The 18,126-nt window shown below is 37.3% G+C and overlaps 2 protein-coding genes across 5 annotated transcripts in view; one reads left to right on the top strand and one right to left on the bottom strand.

The window, feature by feature from the left end:
• RS1 (retinoschisin 1) overlaps positions 1-2,829 on the top strand; it is a 43,544-nt gene extending 40,715 nt beyond the window's left edge. Inside the window, exon 9 of the mRNA XM_078146065.1 lies at positions 2,020-2,829. Coding sequence (XP_078002191.1) covers positions 2,020-2,172 — 153 coding nt within the window. The 3' untranslated portion in view covers positions 2,173-2,829. The remainder of the gene's footprint in view (positions 1-2,019) is intronic.
• A 5,229-nt stretch (positions 2,830-8,058) lies between these two features.
• The window catches only part of CDKL5 (cyclin dependent kinase like 5), a 261,982-nt gene continuing 251,914 nt past the window's right edge, over positions 8,059-18,126 (bottom strand). For 3 of the 4 annotated variants that reach the window (XM_021007395.2, XM_021007396.2, XM_021007392.2), the window contains 2 exons: positions 16,142-16,261; positions 8,059-14,248 (listed from right to left, as the gene is read on the bottom strand). In XM_021007395.2, the coding sequence (XP_020863054.1) occupies positions 13,856-14,248; positions 16,142-16,261 (513 nt within the window). In that variant the 3' untranslated portion in view covers positions 8,059-13,855. Of the gene's footprint in view, positions 15,381-16,141; positions 16,262-18,126 lie in introns of all 4 variants that reach the window. The other variant, XM_021007398.2, reaches the window with a different exon arrangement.

Raw genomic sequence — 18,126 nt, forward strand, 5'->3', positions numbered from 1 at the left:
AGGAATCAAATGAGGTAACATATATAAAGCCCTTTGTAAATACTAAATGCTTATTGACACCCTGAAATCAAAGAGCTCTGCAATGTTAGTTATTATTAATTATATATTAGAGACAGAAGGCTTTGATTGTCACATGACACTGTCACCAAGAAGGCTGTAGAAGTCATTAGCTAGCAAAGACTTCTGTATTCATGTGTATGATTCCTGGGTCAGATTCAGAAGTTTTAAAAGGTTGATAGAAACTGGAAAAGGAGCTTCCCTGCAATACTGGACACGTGTTAGAAAATAATCAGGAGGAAAATTGCTCTGAAATACTCTCAAATATCCACTCCAAATTGTTCATTTCTATATATTCTAATGTCAAAATGAAAAACTCACTTCCCGTCCTGTTACCTCCAATCCCTCCATGTATAGCAAGGTCCTATTAGTACAAATAATGGATTCCTTGAAGTGACCTCAAGCAGGGAACATATTTTATACAATTATAGTTATCCCTTCCATTTCGAGGGGCTTAGAGGCATGGTTTCCCTCCAATCTGGAAAATCCATATAAAAGTTTTTGGCCCTCCCTTCCTACTAGAAAAGAAGTCTGAATTTTTTCTTCTTTTATGGGGTGTTTACAGTATTACAAGATAAAATATGTTGATATTATGCAATACTATACATATATTTTATGCATTTCTGAGTTTCTAAACTTTTTCTGCATCATCTGCTGGTCTTCTTGTGTCTGTGGCTTCCGTAAAACTCCCAAAATATTGCTATTTAATTTCTTATGCTGACCTGTGATATATCAAAGCCCCGAAACTGCAGTGGGGAAAGTCACAATGTGGAAGGTATAACCATAGCTTTGAGTAGTGTGAATTTGAATAAATGTAATACTTCAGGTATTTCACTCTATCGTCGTTTTTTCTTCTGCCCCTTTTAAAAGTTTTTCAGAGACTCCAGAAGATGCCAAATTGCCATTTGCATGTAGGCCAGGACAAAGCTTTAATTTTTCTATCCCAAACTATAAAAACAACATTCTTGGGGCTGGGCCTACTTTTGTTACACTGACCGGAAAGTGATAGCTTGTTTACCGTATGAAAAAACAGGGTAAACCCACACACAAAACAGAAAATGAGCCCAGGGAAATACTGTGACTTGTTGTCTCTACACAGTGACTCTCAGAAGCATTCCTGCTATGTCTGTGCTTTCATCAAGAGAAAACTTTGCTAAGTTTCTAGGATGGGGCCTTCGCATTACTGTAAGCCTTCAAACACATTGAAGATCCTCACACCTGATTCTGCAGCAAGCATTCAGAAATTTAGGCCAGGGGCAGCTAGGTAGCATAGGAGACAGAGTCAGGGCTCCGGAGTCAGGAGGACCTGAGTTCAAACTTACTAGCCAATTGTTAGAAATAATTTCTATAGGAAAAACAAAGACTCCCGAGATAGATGAGGCAAGATTATTTATTCTACATTTTTGTAAGAAGCAGGTGTGCTGCGAGAAGCAGACACACACTACAGAAGCAAAGGCAAGCAGTTATATTCCTATCCCAAATCCGCAAAGTCCCTCCCTTGTTTCGCCATTGGCTGAGTACTCCAAGGTGTACAACTTCCTAGACCGCCTACTTCACATTGCCCCTTACTATGTTTTTCCTCCCACTACACACATCACATGTACATTCAAATGAGCTGTTGCTCCTCCTAGAGGAGGAGAAGTTAATATTCATAAAGCTGTTAAGCATGTGTGTTTTCTATCTGCCTGTGGGTTAGCCCAATTTCCTGTTTTTCCTCTAACTCCAGGTGTTATTGTTAAAAACAGTTCCGAGTTTTACCATTGAAACCCACTTCCTCTACATCTGTGGAAACATAATTTCTCATACCTTACACATGTGACCCTGGGCAAGTCACTTAACCCAATTGCCTCACAGAAAGAAAAACAAACAAACTAACTCACTCTGGCTGTAGCCAGGCCTTGCCTTTCCTTTGATGTGGCCATGTGAGCTAATCTCCATTTGGTTTCTCCCCTTTTGTTTTAGGTGTTCTATGGGAACTCAGACAGAACATCCTCTGTCCAGAATCTCTTAAGGCCTCCCATTGTTTCCCGATACATCCGTTTAATTCCCTTGGGCTGGCATGTGCGGATCGCCATCAGGATGGAGCTGTTGGAGTGCATGAGTAAATGTGTTTAGCATTGCTGAAGAGCAATGTAGGACAAGATTAGATAGATCAAAAATGGTCTTTCAGAAGAAAAATGAATAAGTATACTGCTAGGTAGAAGTGTTGAATTTTGCAAAGTCTTAGATATCAGAACCCCTCGCCTAAACTTCTTTTGAACTTTTCACCTTCAAAAAAAAAAGGAATAGCATTTTATAAGTGGTTTAGATTTCACAAGACACCTGTCTCCTGCAACCAGCACCTACTAAAAGATGGAAGAAAGCACTTTTCCCAAAGCCAGTTTCTTGAGGAAAGGATACATTAACAATTTATCTGTTGAAATCTTTCCTTGGGTGTCAGTAATCTGAGGAAAAGTGTAATTTCAGTGGGGTCATAAGTTGCCTGAAGGTGTAGGTTTTCTTTTAACAAACTACCAAATTAAAAACCAGCACAAATCTTGTGAACCTGCAGTTCAGGTTAGGGTGATAGCTTACCAGTCATCTCACAATTATCCACCAAGTGAGGGCAATTACTTTTTCTTCAGTTGTGGTCTAAAACTATTTTAGTGACATTTTAGGTGAGTACTGATTATGATTAGATGGCATAGATATGTGTGTGAGTAAATAATGGCACATTCATACTTGTAGTTCTGTGAAATAAAGGGTTGGGCCCTATTTCTTGGCTCAGAATCATTCTAATGAATCTGATCATTCTTTTGCTTGGCTCTCCTGAGTGGAGATAAATCAAATGAGAGCTCACTGTCATTCTACAATCCAATTTGTACCACAATGCTGGTAGTTCTTTATTCTGTTACACAGGGAATCACTGCAAGATCATGGACCCCTCTTCCCTGCTGCTCTGCTTAGGGGACACTATTTAGTACTGGAGATAAAAGGGACCCACGAAGTGTTAGCAGGGCTGCAGTTCAGAAAATTAGAGGAAGAACTGGGCTCTGAGCACCAGTACACACCTGAAGTGAGAATCTTTTCTCTAGGCTGATAATTCATACTATGATTCACCACCACCAACAAAATGTTGGCTCAAAGTAGACTACCTGCCCTCACGTAAGAAGTGGCTTTTTATATGCTACTTTAACTTTAAATGACCTACTTAATTGGGCAACTAGGTGGCACAATGGATAGACTGCCAAGCCTGGAATCAGGAACACTCTTCCTGAGTTTAAATCTGGCCTCAGGTACTTACAAGCTGCATGGCCTGGGGCAAGTCCCTTTGCCTCAGTTTCCTCACCTGTAAAATGAGCTAGAGGGGCAGCTAGGTGGTGCAGTGGATAGAGCACTGGCCCTGGATTCAGGAGGACCTGAGTTCAAATCTGGCCTCGGACACATTACTAGCTGTGAGACCCTGGGCAAGTCACTTAACCCCAGTGCCTAGCCCCCCCCCAAAAAAAAAAGAGCTGGAAAAGGAAATGGCAAACCTCTCCAGTATCTTTGCCAAGAAAACCCCAAATGAGATCACAAAGAGTTGGACATGACTGAACAATAGCAACAACCTTTAATTGATGACATGCTCTGTGATATTGGCAGGATCTTATCGGCAATTTGAGTAGACAATATCCCCTTGGGGGGAATTCAGAGACCATGATCATTGGATCATAGTTTTAAAGCTAGAAGGTACATCAGAGGCCATCAAGTCTAATCTCCTTATTTTACAGATGAGGAAACTGAGGCACAGAAGTTATGTATGCCCAGGGTGATACAATTAGTAAATGTCTAAGGTAGGATTTGAATGCAGGTCCTCCTAATACCAAATCCAATGTCCTATCCATGTTTCCATAATGCTTCTCAAGGGAGCACTGCCCTTGGAAAGTATTTCCTCTCAAAATTATACAGTTTTGTCTATTTCATTATTTTACCTAGGACTGGCCCTGGACGGAGTTTTGCCCTTTCTTAGTCAAAATTGGCCAGGCCTAGCAGCATGGCACATTAGAAAAAGAAACTAGTTTTGAAGTTCATTAGAAGATCTGGGTTTCAATTCTGGTCTTTTTTGCTCTAGACTTTAGTTTGCTAATCTACAAAATAAGGAGACTAGACTCAGCAATCTCTTGGCCACACTGACTCACACTAATTCATCTCCCTGAAGTGAATTCTTTTTCAGAGGATAAAAAGGAAAAGGACACAAGATCAGAGAATAATCGACAAACCTAGAGGGAACCTCAGAGGTCTAACCCCATGGAATTAGTATGAACAATACCTTGAAATCATAAAATCACAAAACCAGAAAGAACTTTAGAAGCCATTGAGTCTCTAAGCCAGGGGTAGGGAACCTGGGACCTTCAGGCCCATGTGGCCCTCCAGGTCTTCAAGTGCAGCCTTTTGACTGAATCCAAACTTCATAGAACAATTCCCTAAAGAGATCCTTGCTCTAAGCCCTCATTTTACAGATTAGAAGAAATGAGGTCCAGAAAGGTTGAAAGTCATACAAGTAGAAAATAGTAGAGTTGGGATTTGAACCCAAGTCCTCTGACTCCAAATCAAGTGGTTTTGCCACAAGATCATACTCCCTCTTCATTCTCAGGTACTTTCTCCTCCTATCCTACTTCCTAGGAACTTTAAAAATGTTTTTAAGCTTATATATTATTTTTGTTCAGTCATTTTTCGGTCATGTCTGACTCTTCATGATCCCATTTGGGTTTTCTTGGCAAAGATATTACAGTGGCTTGCTAATTTCCTTCTCCAGATAATTTTACAGATGAGGAAACTGAGGAAAATAGGGTGAAGTGACATGCCTAAGGTCATATAACTGGTAAATGTCTGAGGCCAGATTTGAACTCAGGAAGATGAGACAGGTTTCTGACTCCAGGTCTAGTACTCTACCCACTGCACCACCTAGCTTCCCTGTATTTATAATTGCCCTGTAATTACCCTGCTGCTCATTTGAATTGGTTGTTAGGACACCTCCAGTCACAGACTTCAGTCTCCTGTTAATGAGGGTTGCTAAAATCCATTTCTGGCTTTAGTACAACTGGACAAATGTGCACCATCACGGACAATACAACTGACAAAACTTATTAGAAATAGGAAAACTTTTCATCTGCCACAGGAGTATATAGAATCCTAAATATTGTTTTAAGAGCTTAAAGAGGTCTTAGAGATCACTTAAACCATTCCCTCACCTTGTGAAGGAATGCAATCTTTTCATCAGACAGAGAGACAAACAGAGAATTTCACGTAAGGAAAAAGACAAAAACAGGTAAGAGTGCAAGGGCATAGCGTTCACACAAAAACCTGAATGGAGTTTGTTTTCTGCCTTAAGTGGGGGCCTCTAAAGTTACTTTCATTTCTAAGATCCTGATTCGATTATTATTTGTAGTTAAAATTAATTGCACTGAAATTTTAAAAAGCTTTTTTTCTGTAAGTAATTTATGATGGCATGTTAGCTTATCCAAATACAACACGATCATAAGATTAATTTTAAAACACAACCAAAAAACATACTTTTAAGTAATAAAATTTAGACTCTAGTAGAGTACTGAAATATAATCTACACATATGTGCACATGACCATTTAGCTATTACATGAAATATATCTACAATTTTAATTTCTAATTCCATCTTCTTTGTCATAGAAGCTCTTCATTTTAAACAATTACTTTGGAAAAAAAACAGCTCTTTATCTTAAGTTAGTATGTTTCCTTTCATTTTTAAGAACACTAATCGGATCCCAAACCTAAATTTACAAAAAAAGAATTTAGCTATTACATGAAAAATGTCACATTCAGTGTGCTCCCATGACTTCCCGATAAAATCATTCACAAAAGTCTATGCAAACTCTAAAACAAAAAGGCTTCTCCCATTATTTCTAATTTTCCTATGCACGTTTTTACATACGTAATGTAATAGGAATACATTTAATTAGCACAACGTTGTTCACAGTCCTGTACCTGGTGAAACCTGAAGTGAGAATTTAAGTTGATGCAAACCAACCAGAGGCAGTTTTTTAGGGCAATGAAGTTTTAGAGAAATAAATGGGAAGGAAACAAAGGAAGATTATTATTTTAGCTGCGATTCCCAGTTAAGGGTCACCAACTTGTCCATTGTTCATTAATCTTCCCATCCTGTTCTTTCCCAGAGTTTCAAGTTCCACTTTTGTCACCTTTTCAGAATGAGTAGTAGCTTGTTTTTGAACAAAATATTCTCAGGCTGTCATTTCCACTTCTAAAATAGGATGAGAAAACTTGAAATCTTCTAAGCATTTGAGAAGAAAAGGTATTACAGAAATTCGAAGTCACTGCTTAAGTCAACATAATTTCCTTTCTGATGTGTTACTTTCTTCTTCATTCTTTGTTTCTATAATAGAAATCTCATTATGGAAGCCTTTGCACACACCTTTGTGTAGAAGAAAACCTTTGTGTAAAGCAGAGGAAAATCTGTGTTTTTGGTTAATGTGTGCTGTCAGTATAAATTAATATAGATAAAATATTACATAAATGCCTAATTAACTTGTTATATATACCAAATTATACTTCATGGAGAGCTACTGTAATTGCCTATGTCCTACATTAGACTCAGTGAACTATTTTGTATAATTTTGTCTTCAAAACTGAATAGAAGTTATTCTGAATTAACTTCTTCCCTCTCTCAAACCTGTATACCCATAATCTTTAATATTGAGAATTGGGGTTGAGGATATTATGGTGACTCGGGTTTAGACTGAGGTCTGGTATTAGCAATGGCACTGGGCTGGTACCTTTTCTAGTTAACTCAAATCAGTAGCTGCCTCAGGTACTTGAGCGTTTACTAATTTTCAAGTGTATCATACTCATACTTAAGAGCAATTTAAAGTTTGCCAAATGTCCTCAAGCTTCTGGGGTATGGAGGTGTTTTGAAAATGAAAACAATAATATTATCAATATCAGATTTTTTTTGCATTCACTGAGATTAATTTCTGTCCCTTGAATTGATTTCTCCTTCAAGGGCACATTTTCCTTTGTCATAATGGTTGAAATTTAAATGAACTACTTTTCAATGAAGAAATAAAAATAAGCCACATGCTATCATAAACAGGAATTCAATGCTGATGGCTTGCATGGCTTTGGAGTTATAGCAATCTGGACAACATTGTTTTTCTAGTGCAAAATCTGCATTTTATTAAAGACGTATTTTTGGAAGATCCATTCAAAAATACATTGTGCTCAGTAAAAATTAACCATTTTCATGCTGATAATTAAGGTTACCACGGGATAAATATTTTTATAATATTTACAGCAACAATAGAAATTTTACAGTAGTTAGAATGGAATACATGCCAGAAAAAAAACTTGATAAGGTGTACCAACACATGATACAAAGTTTTATAAACACTTTACAAATGGTTTATTAACTTGTGAAGTATTTTAATATTCAACATGTTAAAGTCAGTTTGGACTCAAGGATTAAAAAGATTAATACCCCATCACCTCCTTTCCACAGTAAAAAGTATATGGTTATGATTATAAAGTATGTGCATTTAAGAATTTCTAGTAATTCTTTACCCATAAATGTGGATGTTATATCACATCATTTTGGCTTAGCCTTATCTTCTTGTTTGGTCAAAAACAAATCAAAACAAAAAAACCCCAACAATTAAGTTCTCAAGTTCACCCTGAGCCATATTTTTTTTTCTCACAGATACTATATTACTCCTATTGGGGACTGAAAAAGTTCTGAAATTTCTCCTAAATATAAAAGACCTATTCTGAAATTCCCAATGGCATAAAGTAATTTTTAGAGATACTATTTTTGGATGTCTGTTTCAGTTGGGTTTACTTGTTCTAGTTAATCCAAATTTATAGGTGAAAAATGCCTTCATTCCATCAACCAGCCTGACTCAAATAAGATTAAGAACTGACCCCCAAAAAACCAAAACAACCACCCAATTAAAAAAGGGCCGAGGGAAGGGAAAAATAACAAATCGACCACAAGTGATTTTACATCTTTAATGAAAACTGTCAAAATAAAGACAAAACTTTGCTACCTATTTTTTAAGTATCTTCTAAGTTTACATGGAGAGCTGTATTCTGCAGAAGTGAACATTTTCTCTGTTCTCGTGATTCTGATCGCTTTGACAAGCTGGACCCTCTGGCAAACCGGGCAAAAAAGCATCCTGTATGTTTATATATACCATCTCACCTACCTTTTGTATTCCTAAGGCTCTTTTTATTTGAAATGAAGCAAAGCACCATGACAAGTTGGTCCTTGTGCTGAAATGAAACTAGTCACAACTTCCTGAAGAAGTGTGATTAATTTAAAACCAAAGGAAGTCCTGAGGAAATCTTAATACAACGGTCTATAGATAACAACAAATAGGGTAGATGGAGGAACACATAAGGCCTCTTTCTCCTGGATGTGTTGGAATAGAAGCAAACAAGGCAACTTTAAATCTGAATACTACAAAGAGATTGATTTTAAGGTGCAAGATGATGATCTTACATTGACACAAAGACCAAATGGGGCTAAAAGAGAAAGGACTCCAGACCCTGCAGAAAAGACAAGGAGGGGCTCCTGCTACACAGAAATTAATACAGTATCATATTAATACAGCTCAGTTCTATTAGCCCTGAAAAGCTAAAGTGGTAAATATCTTTTCCAGCACATAAACAAAAATTCCAAACTTAACAAGTAAATACATGGGAAAATAAGCCACATTTTGATGACGCTTTGTATTCTATAGCAAACACACCAGTAAACTGACTGACTCATGGAAACTAAACAAACGTCAGAAATGAGTCTTACAATCAACTTTAACATATCACAGAATGATAAACAGAGCTTTAGAGAAAAGGTATTTGTGTAGTGGCTGGTTGTTGTTCCATGCATGTCCATGAGCCTGGGACCTTTACAGTTATCATCTATAAAAGCATTGAAAAATAAACACAAACTCAATGCATTACCTACCCTTTCTACTACATCATGGTTGGACCTACAAAGGCAAGCGACCCAGTTATAACCTGGTATTTCTTGCATTTGCTCATCATTTCTGAACCAAAACTTTTTGAGAGTCAGCACCAGGATTTCCAGGACTACCACTGGAGAAGTGGATACTCTTAAAATAAACTAACTACTCATCCTCAGAGATACACTTCCAAAGACCCCATTCTTACCTATAGAGTTGTATAAACAGTCCCACTATAGCCCCAACATTCCTTTCTTTTACATCAAAGAGAAGTTCATATCACAGGAGAGCTCCCTTTGTTCATGCATTGATTCATGCAGAAAAAAAAGTGTGAATGCACATGAAAATATTCTAGTATATGTGAGCTCATCTTCATGTATGTAATGTTAATGTATATGTAATGTTCTCATGTCATAAAGGAGTGTGGGTTTTTGTGTAGTTTAGTAATGTTGTTAAACACCCATCCATGTTGAAGATGATGGCCCTCCAGATATAAAATCAGTAGTCTCAGGAGAGTGTATCTGGACCAGGATAATGTATAGATTTTATTGTATTAGAGTTATAGGAACAGAGCTGAGAAAGTTGCCACTATCTCTTCCTTTAAGGATCCTGGTATATTGTTACCAGCAGAATTCTGATGGCTAAAATTAGATCTTTCCAGAAAATAATTCTTACTTTATTTTTTAAAAAAGTTGTATCTGGGACAATCTATATGTAGCTGGAAAAAAATGTTTTTGAAGTTACAGAATGGTAAATACCACGATATTAAAGAAGTAATGTTAGGTAGGAAGAATGAGAAAACTTTTTTTTTTCCTCTAGGAGACACCACTTATTTTCAGGTTATGAAGATACTGAATTGAGTTTGTACTACCATGACATATATTTTTCCATTATATTTGTTACTATAAACTAACCAGCAGAACTCTAAGCTCAGAATATTCTGTTAGACTGTAAGGAGTTACAACCTAGAGCATGTTTTACAAAGATTTCACCATGACAAATAAAGGCACAAATACTTCTAAAATAAACATACTACCAGCACACTTTAGGTTCCAAATCTGCTTGGCATATGACATTTTTCTTTTATAGCTAGCAAGAAGCATGGATAACCAAGACTATTATGCTCTGTAAATTTTTGCTAAAATCTACAGGTCCCCCATGGCAACAGGTGCAAATCACCCCAAACTTCCAAGTTGCTGTTGCTCTCAAATCAGCTGGCTGCCTGAAAATCTTTCTGGAAGAACTAACCTGAAATTTCAAGCTTAAAACATCTCAAGAGGTCACTTAGGTCCATTTCTTCCAAAATACACAACTCCCCTTCCAATGGGCAGAAACAGCACTGAGGAGTAAAAGGAGAGGTTTTATCCAAGGATTCAACTGGAAACAGAGCGTTAGCTCCCTAAATCCATGTCATCAATTCCAAAACTTGGGGAAGAGGGTCAACTTGGCAAATCCAGTTTGTGAGCTGGTCCAAGTGATTTGGGAACTCTGTAAGCACAATACCTCACCATGCTCTTAGGCTCCAAGGACTACCCAACAACAATTGGTACAAGCCTCAAAGATCTGAGAGAGTGAAGTACAATTTGAATGTCTCACAGAGAAAATGGCAATGATGGTTAAAAATAAAGGTGGACAAGAGAAATGATTCCATAAGTGACTAAAAACTTATTTTCCCTAATATAAAGGGTAATTCTGGAAATTGTATCAGTGACTTTAAACTTCAGTGGATCTAGACAGCTTAGGTTATGTAAACATGCCTCAGTATTCCTTTTAAGCCTTAATTTAGTTCATTCTTAGAAGGTCTACAGTATCTAATAAGTGTATGGATGGCACACACTCTCCATCACACATTAAACTTATCAATTTCTGTAGTTTTCTCTCTAGCATTTTTTTTTTTCAGGAACGACAGGTCACTGTTGACTCAGGAAGAAGCCTTTGAGAGAAGGAGCAACAGACCGTACTCTGGGAAAACAATAGCTCTAAGCTAAGACAGGTTTGAAACCAACCAGGTATGTGAGAAAACTTGATTGTTCCTTCTACGAGTAGGAAGAAAACGATAAGCCATCAATTCAATTTAGAGATCACATCTAGGATCAATGAAAAATTTCAAAGAGGAGAAGAGAGGCTAAAGATTTACTTCCAAAATGCTACTGACAGTGTACTTGTTTTCTGGTTCAGATCCAGGAATATATCACAGGTACTTTTAGCCACCTATTACTTGCAGTTGGAAGAAGATTGATTACTTTGACAACTTCCGACCCTGCTTCAGAAAATAAGCAACATAAATATTCCCATATATGAGACACCAGTAGCATAAAGCATGGGTGAACAGGAAATGGCTCCCTCCCCAATCCAAGTGCCAAAGGCACTTCTACAACCCCTTCTATGCTGAAAATGGGTTTACTAACATTTAAGGAAGGTGGTGGGAAGGGTTGTAGCCCTACTGTCAAAGTGTTGAACATGCAGGCTTCCAGTGTCATAGGCACTCAGATAAATGCTGCTAGGTTTTTAACTCTCACATAGGACAGAGTAGTTCTGAAGAACAAATTCTGTTCAAGACAATGCAGGGCCAGCTGAAATGTCCTGAACTGGAGGAAGAGAGAAAATCTAACAATTAAAAAATAAACAATAAAGCACAGCTTGCTAAATCATTAATGGATTTCAGACCAAATAGCTTCAATGACAATATCAAGCCCACCTTAAGTTTTTCTTTAGTGTCCAATATATTTATTGAAAATGAAACAAAAAGCACCAATGAGTTCTACATACAGTCTATACACATGAAATCATAATATAAATAAGAATGCAATATACACACACAATCTAACATTTCAGACACTCTTGGAGAAATGGAGCCTCCTTTTTTGTACTGTGCATAACGATTAGGGTTACTAGTTTTTCAGAATCCTAAAGAAAACTGTAGCCATAGCAGTTCAATTTATTACATGTTTTGTCTGTCATAGCTGATTTGGGATCTGATGCGCTCAGAACTCTGGTAGGAATAAACCCTGACAAAGTCATATGGTTTGGGGGTTAGTGGGGAGACAAGCATACTCTTTAAAAGTGAACCCTGGGGGTGAAAAAATGTGTGTGTATGAGGGGGAAATCTTCAAAAAGGGGTGCCAACTGGGTACTTCCAAAATTGAGGACTGTGCACAGGTGAATGTGTTTAGGTGAAGCAGGACAAAATGCACATAAAGCACAATCACTGGCTACTGTCACACAAGGGTCAAAGGGCTCAATGACATCTGTGAGTGACTTGGGAATGAGGGGAGATGAATGACAAGAAAAAGTGGTATTGTTCTGACACTATATAGATTTGTTATACTTAAATGCCACCATATTGTGGGAAATTTGGAAAAGTCCCTGAAGCCAGTGTCAATGGTAACCTTACTGGAAATGGTATTCTAATGAGACCCTAGAGGAAAATGGGGCATGTGACAATTTTTTCTATAACTAGATTTCACTGCTTCTGAAGCCTTAAAATTTATTCAAAAATAGCAACCAAAAAAGCACAGCAGCATTTTAAATCAGAATACTACATTAATGTACTATCTAGTTACCCAACACAATACAAATGAATACTATACCTAAGCATAAACCTGATACGTCATGATTTGTAGTCTATCTTATATAAATTCACAACTTTGAAATTACGCTTACAAATCATGTTGGATTTCTTTGGTCTATACCCCATAACATTCCAAGGAAGAGCATCTGTTTTTAGTTGTGGTTTTTAAGGGGCACTTTCTCTGTACCAAGAAATGTGATACCAAACACAAAGGGGAGCTAATCATGCATGGACTGGGGAAAAAAAACTGCCTGAGGTCTTCATTACAATGCAGCTAGCTGGGCAGTCCCTCATCCTTTTGTTTTTCTTTTCCTTCTAGCAGGGCTAGAAATAGATGGCACACATTTTGCTGCTACTGATCATGCCTTGAGGGCTGCACTCTTACAGGTGAGCAGGATTCATACTGTTACAGTCATATATGGCCACAATTCAACTCCCTTTTATTAGAAGTATAATACTGCACTTTATATCACAAATGTATAAAAATATGGCAGATAGTGTCATAACAATACTTTCTTTAAATGAAGATATTTATAAAACAGACAGGTATTTACCATATATATTTATATATAGAATACTCCTGATGCAATATATAAATGTTACTGTTTAGTTTTTATAGAAACTACTGTAGCTGTTGCACTGCTTCACAATGTTTCAAACAGCTTAAAATAACTTTATATTGTAACATAAAAGGTATGATTATAACAGTACAATATTAGTTAATCATAAATAAATGTTACAAACCTATCAAATATGGAAGTTAAAAAAAAAAAACAAATTTAAGACATACAATTCGACTTTTGACCCTTGAAAGAAAGGGATAGGCTTGGATTACATAAATCCCACATTTCAACTAGGCAGAAAGTATGTGGTAAGGACGTAGGCTGAGACACTTAATTTTTCCATCCCTTGAAGTGCCAAGGCATGCTTTAGCTTCCCAGCTTCACCAGGGAGCACACTAAAGCTGGAATGTAAGGGAGGGGTGAGAGGCAGGGGGAGACAACCAGGCAACTTCTTCCTGAACTCCATCAAGGGAGACTTCTGGTGACTGGCAATCAGTAATTCAGCTCATTTACTATATGATCCCTGACGACTAATATGGTGCTCAACAATGCAGCTCCACATACACAATATTGCACACCTTTGTGAGGCTGAAAATACTGGCTTACCACCCTTGGCCCTACCTACCCTATCCCTTCCTCCCCACCCCTCTCCCCAGGGAGTTGGCTTTTTCCTCCCTATCCCCTGGAGCATAATTACAAGGCTGTCTCTTTTAAATCATTCAGATTTGGCATCCGTGATCGATTTGTTCTGTTATATGTGTGCCCGTTTGGCCCACTCTTAGAACCCAGCTGTTCAGAGTAGGAAGGCCCCTCGTTAGCACTCCTGCTCACAGGGGATACATGCCAGCCTGGGTCAATCTGCCCCGGCAGCTGAAGTGTGGGCCTGGCCTTTGGAGTGGCCTCAGCTCGGACGTTGCTGCTGCTGCTGCTGCTGGAAGCTTGGCTCATAGGGTGAATCCGTACTTCCGAAAAGGAACTTTTGGCTTGCTGACTTGGTAAGGCCTGAAAGCGGGGATCCGAGGAAGTAGGATGGTTTGAGGTGGAAGAGAGATGTAACAGCTTACGGAGTGATTTTAATGGCTGACTCTGAAAGAAAGAGAACTGGGTACAGGATTGGTGGATATTCTAAAGCTAGGAGGCAACTTGGTGTTGCCAGTGTAAAAATAATCATGAAGGGTATTGCCCTTCGAGATCCATTATAAGGATACACATGTAACAAAAGGCTGAAGGTCCAAGCTCTTATTTTTCTAACAATTTCATAATAGTTCCACTAAAAAAACAAACAAAAAAAAAAACCTAAAAAGAAATCTTTATCCTAGTCTTTAACAATTGGCCTGAACCTTGATTCTACAAAATCTGACAGTGGCCCTTTTGTACAAAGTTTTAAAGAGTGGGCTTTATTAAACCAAAGGAAATCAAATTAGAAAAATCAAAAGACAAAATAAATTAATGTAAGGCCTTCTTCAGCTTCCAGGACGGAGTCTCCAACTACTTTTTGGAGCTTGATTGGTACATATCTGTGTATATTTTGTCACCCCCCCTCCCCCAAGTCCTTGAGAGCAAAGGATGTTTCACTTCTGGATATATCCTCAGTGCCTCTATGAGACTGACTGGGGCAACAGCAGACCCTCTGTTGAACAGAACTAATACCCACTGACCACCTCATGGCGTCTGCCAAAAACTCTGGCATTTATCTATCTATTCATCCTATTTTTTTATTCTGAGTTTAACAAATATCAAATAAAATGGGCATTTTCATATACAAAGAGGAGAGCTGTATATAGAATAGAATTTCTATTAGGTATAACTTTCTTTTCTTTTAAAATATATGATAAATTGAACAAGTAAATATATGATAAATTGAACAAGTAAATTTCAAAGCTGTCCTGCTTCTCTGTGCTGGCCTTCCTACTGATCTTTTCTATTTAAAGAAAATGCTTCAATGATCCTCTTTTCTTTAGGCTTCTCTTCTTTTTTGGGGGGAAGGGGGAGGGTGACTATCCTATCCCCTCCTCTTTCTACTAGCACTTCCTCTCACCACTAGAAAACAAAACAAAATTCTTGAAACAAATACGAACAGTCAAAATTGGCCATGTCCAAAAATGTTTGTCTTATTCTGCTTGATTCTGTCTCCTCTGTGTCAGGAGGTGGGCAGCATGCTTCACCATTTGACCTCTGGAATCATGACTGGTCACTGCATCGCCTTGAGTTCTTAAATCTTTCAAAGGTGTTTGAAAAAAGATATTGTTATCAAATAAATTGTTCTCCTGGTTCTGCTTATTTCACTCTGCATCAGTTCATACAAGTCTTCTCAGGTTTCTCTGAAACAGTCTCTATAATCATTTCTTATAATACAATAATATTCAATTATATTCATTTACCATAATTTGCTCAGTCATTCCCCAATTGATAGGCACCATCTTAGTTTTCAGTTCTTTGCTATATCAAAAAGAGCTGCTATATTTTTGAACATGTGGGTCCTTTTAGTTTTTCTTTTATCTCTTTGGAGGTAAAGATCTAGTGATAGTACAACTAGGTCAAAGAATATGCAGAATTTAGTGACTTTTGGGGCATGAAAACAAACTGCTTTTCAAAATGGCTGGGACTTACAGATCCACTAATAGTGTATTACTTTGTCTGCTCTGCTATAGATCCTCCTACAATTATCATTTTCTTTTTTTTTTCCTTGCCATTCTAATGGGCACGAGATAGTCCTTAGAGTTGCTTTAATTTGTACTGCTCTAGTTATTAATAATTTGGAATGTTTTTTCATATGGTTGCTGATAACTTGTATTTAATTCACTTGAAAACTAGCTATTCATAGCTAGAGATTTTCTGTCAGACTGTAATATTGCTGCTCCTATATTGGTGTATCTCTGCCCGACTCTGGCACCTAAAAACACACAGCCCTTCCCAAAGTAAGACTGCAAAACATTCCCAGATGCAGCACATCAAGATATGTGGGCATCATTCACTTACATGAACTTGAAGATCTGAGATCTTCTCAGGACGCCACTCCTTCGGCCGGCTGCTTTGGTGATTAGTCGAATGAATGGCTTTCTGTAATGCCAGAAGATCCTGACCATCTGTGTTGGGCACCTACAAAGAAATATAGGAGGAAATTTAACTTATTCCAATGTATCCAGTTATGTGACTGATTATTCCTAAGGAGCTCCCTCCCCCTAAAAAACTAAATCCCAACAATTCAAAACTAAAACCCAAAATATTATTGCAATGTGTATGTCTGTCTGTGTATGTATATACATATATATGAACATATATATATATGTGTGCGTGTGTGTTTTTTGAGTGTGCTCACTAGTTAAATGAGACTGCCCTCTTAATGTAGTTAACCCTCCAAAAGGAAAAACCAGCAGATGTCATGCAGCTTTGTTAAAACTTGTACCCTTAAAGCATTCCCATGCTGTTAGTTTAGTCACTGTAAGAGAGAGCAGTTAAATCAATTTACACCAAAAAGTACAACGTATTATCCTCATTCAATAGCATTCCATACTGTAGTTAGGTTATGAACCAGTTCAATAAAACCAAAACATTGGCCTTGTAGGAAATAAAGCAAAACACTGAATTTTAGGAAGGCAGAGGAGTCTAGTGTCAGCTGTTATTGCTGCCAAAATGGGAGAGAACCATACCCCAGTAAGTACTGGTCAAAGTATTCCTCCATGGGGTACCATGAGGACAATGAAGAAACTGGAGATTTGTTTCACTAATTCCAAAAAACTAAGATTTTTTTTTCCTTAACAATTCAGCGAATGGAGAATGACTAATGTCAAATTCAGAATAAATACCCTGGTGCTAAAAGTAGGTCACTAGCAAAAAATGGAGCAAGCCAGAAAAAGAGCACAAAATTACCAGAAGCTTGTTTTTCGTGAAGTCCTCAATTCTTCTCCATTTTATGCATTAAACTTTGTTTTAGAGCAATAAACTGCAAACCAAGTATTAACAAACCATGTCCAGGAGCCCCCAAAATAGTTACTGATTGGGAATACTGATCTGACTTTTAGTAGGTGATAAGTGATCTTATGAATGCTGTCTTCCAGCATTGACTATCAACTTGTTTTCGTATTGCTTTTTGATAATCTTTAGATTTAAGTTTCATCTTCCTTATTATACTTATTCGAACATGCCAGAGTGTTCAAAAATTTGGATCCAGTGAATTTATGGAACTGGCTCAAAATACTTAACTAGCATAAAGAGAATACGACCCCATGAAAATAAAAGACATGCTGTTGTCATCAGTAAAACAAGTTTACTGGAGGAGGTTTCAGTGCTACAGTACTTAAAAATGGATACCATAGGTAGAGTGACTACAGGAAGCTTTTTCAAAGAAGAACTATGCTTTAAAGGATTCTTTGAATTAAAAAGAGGAAAGAGGGATTTCTTGATGCTTGGATTCTCCCCGTTGGTGGAGTCTGTCTGCAACATAAGATACAAATAAACTAATAGCAAAAGTAGTGCTTTATGCAAAATGACCTGTCTTTGAAAGCATTTGTGCAAATATGTATTTTAACATTAACAGTATTGTCATAATTCTCACATTATGCTTTCAAGACAAGATCAATTTTATTTCTGTTGTGAACAAGGATGTCTATAATGGAAGTTTAGGAACCTTTTCTAATTATGTAAAGAATATATGGCAACATAAAATTTTAACAGGAGCATCCAGATTAAATGTCCAATAAGTTTACAAAATTTGTATTCAACAGCAAAAAAATGATTGTTATAAAAGAACTACTTTTATATAGTTATAGACAAGGTTGACCCTTTTCTGGACCTCCTTAGAAGATAGGAATGTAACACTTAGAAATAATCTACCACTGGCAGAGCAGGTTAAAAAAATACAATATAGAAGTTTTACATGAATAGTAGTTCTACCACTTAAGCAGAAAAATATCACCTAGAAAATACATACCATTTAGTAATAATGAGTAAGTGATTTCCCTTTT

This window comes from Phascolarctos cinereus, unplaced genomic scaffold (genome assembly GCF_003287225.1).
Source record: "Phascolarctos cinereus isolate Bilbo 61053 unplaced genomic scaffold, phaCin_HiC Scaffold_726;HRSCAF=1367, whole genome shotgun sequence".
Taxonomy (NCBI): Eukaryota; Metazoa; Chordata; class Mammalia; order Diprotodontia; family Phascolarctidae; genus Phascolarctos; species Phascolarctos cinereus.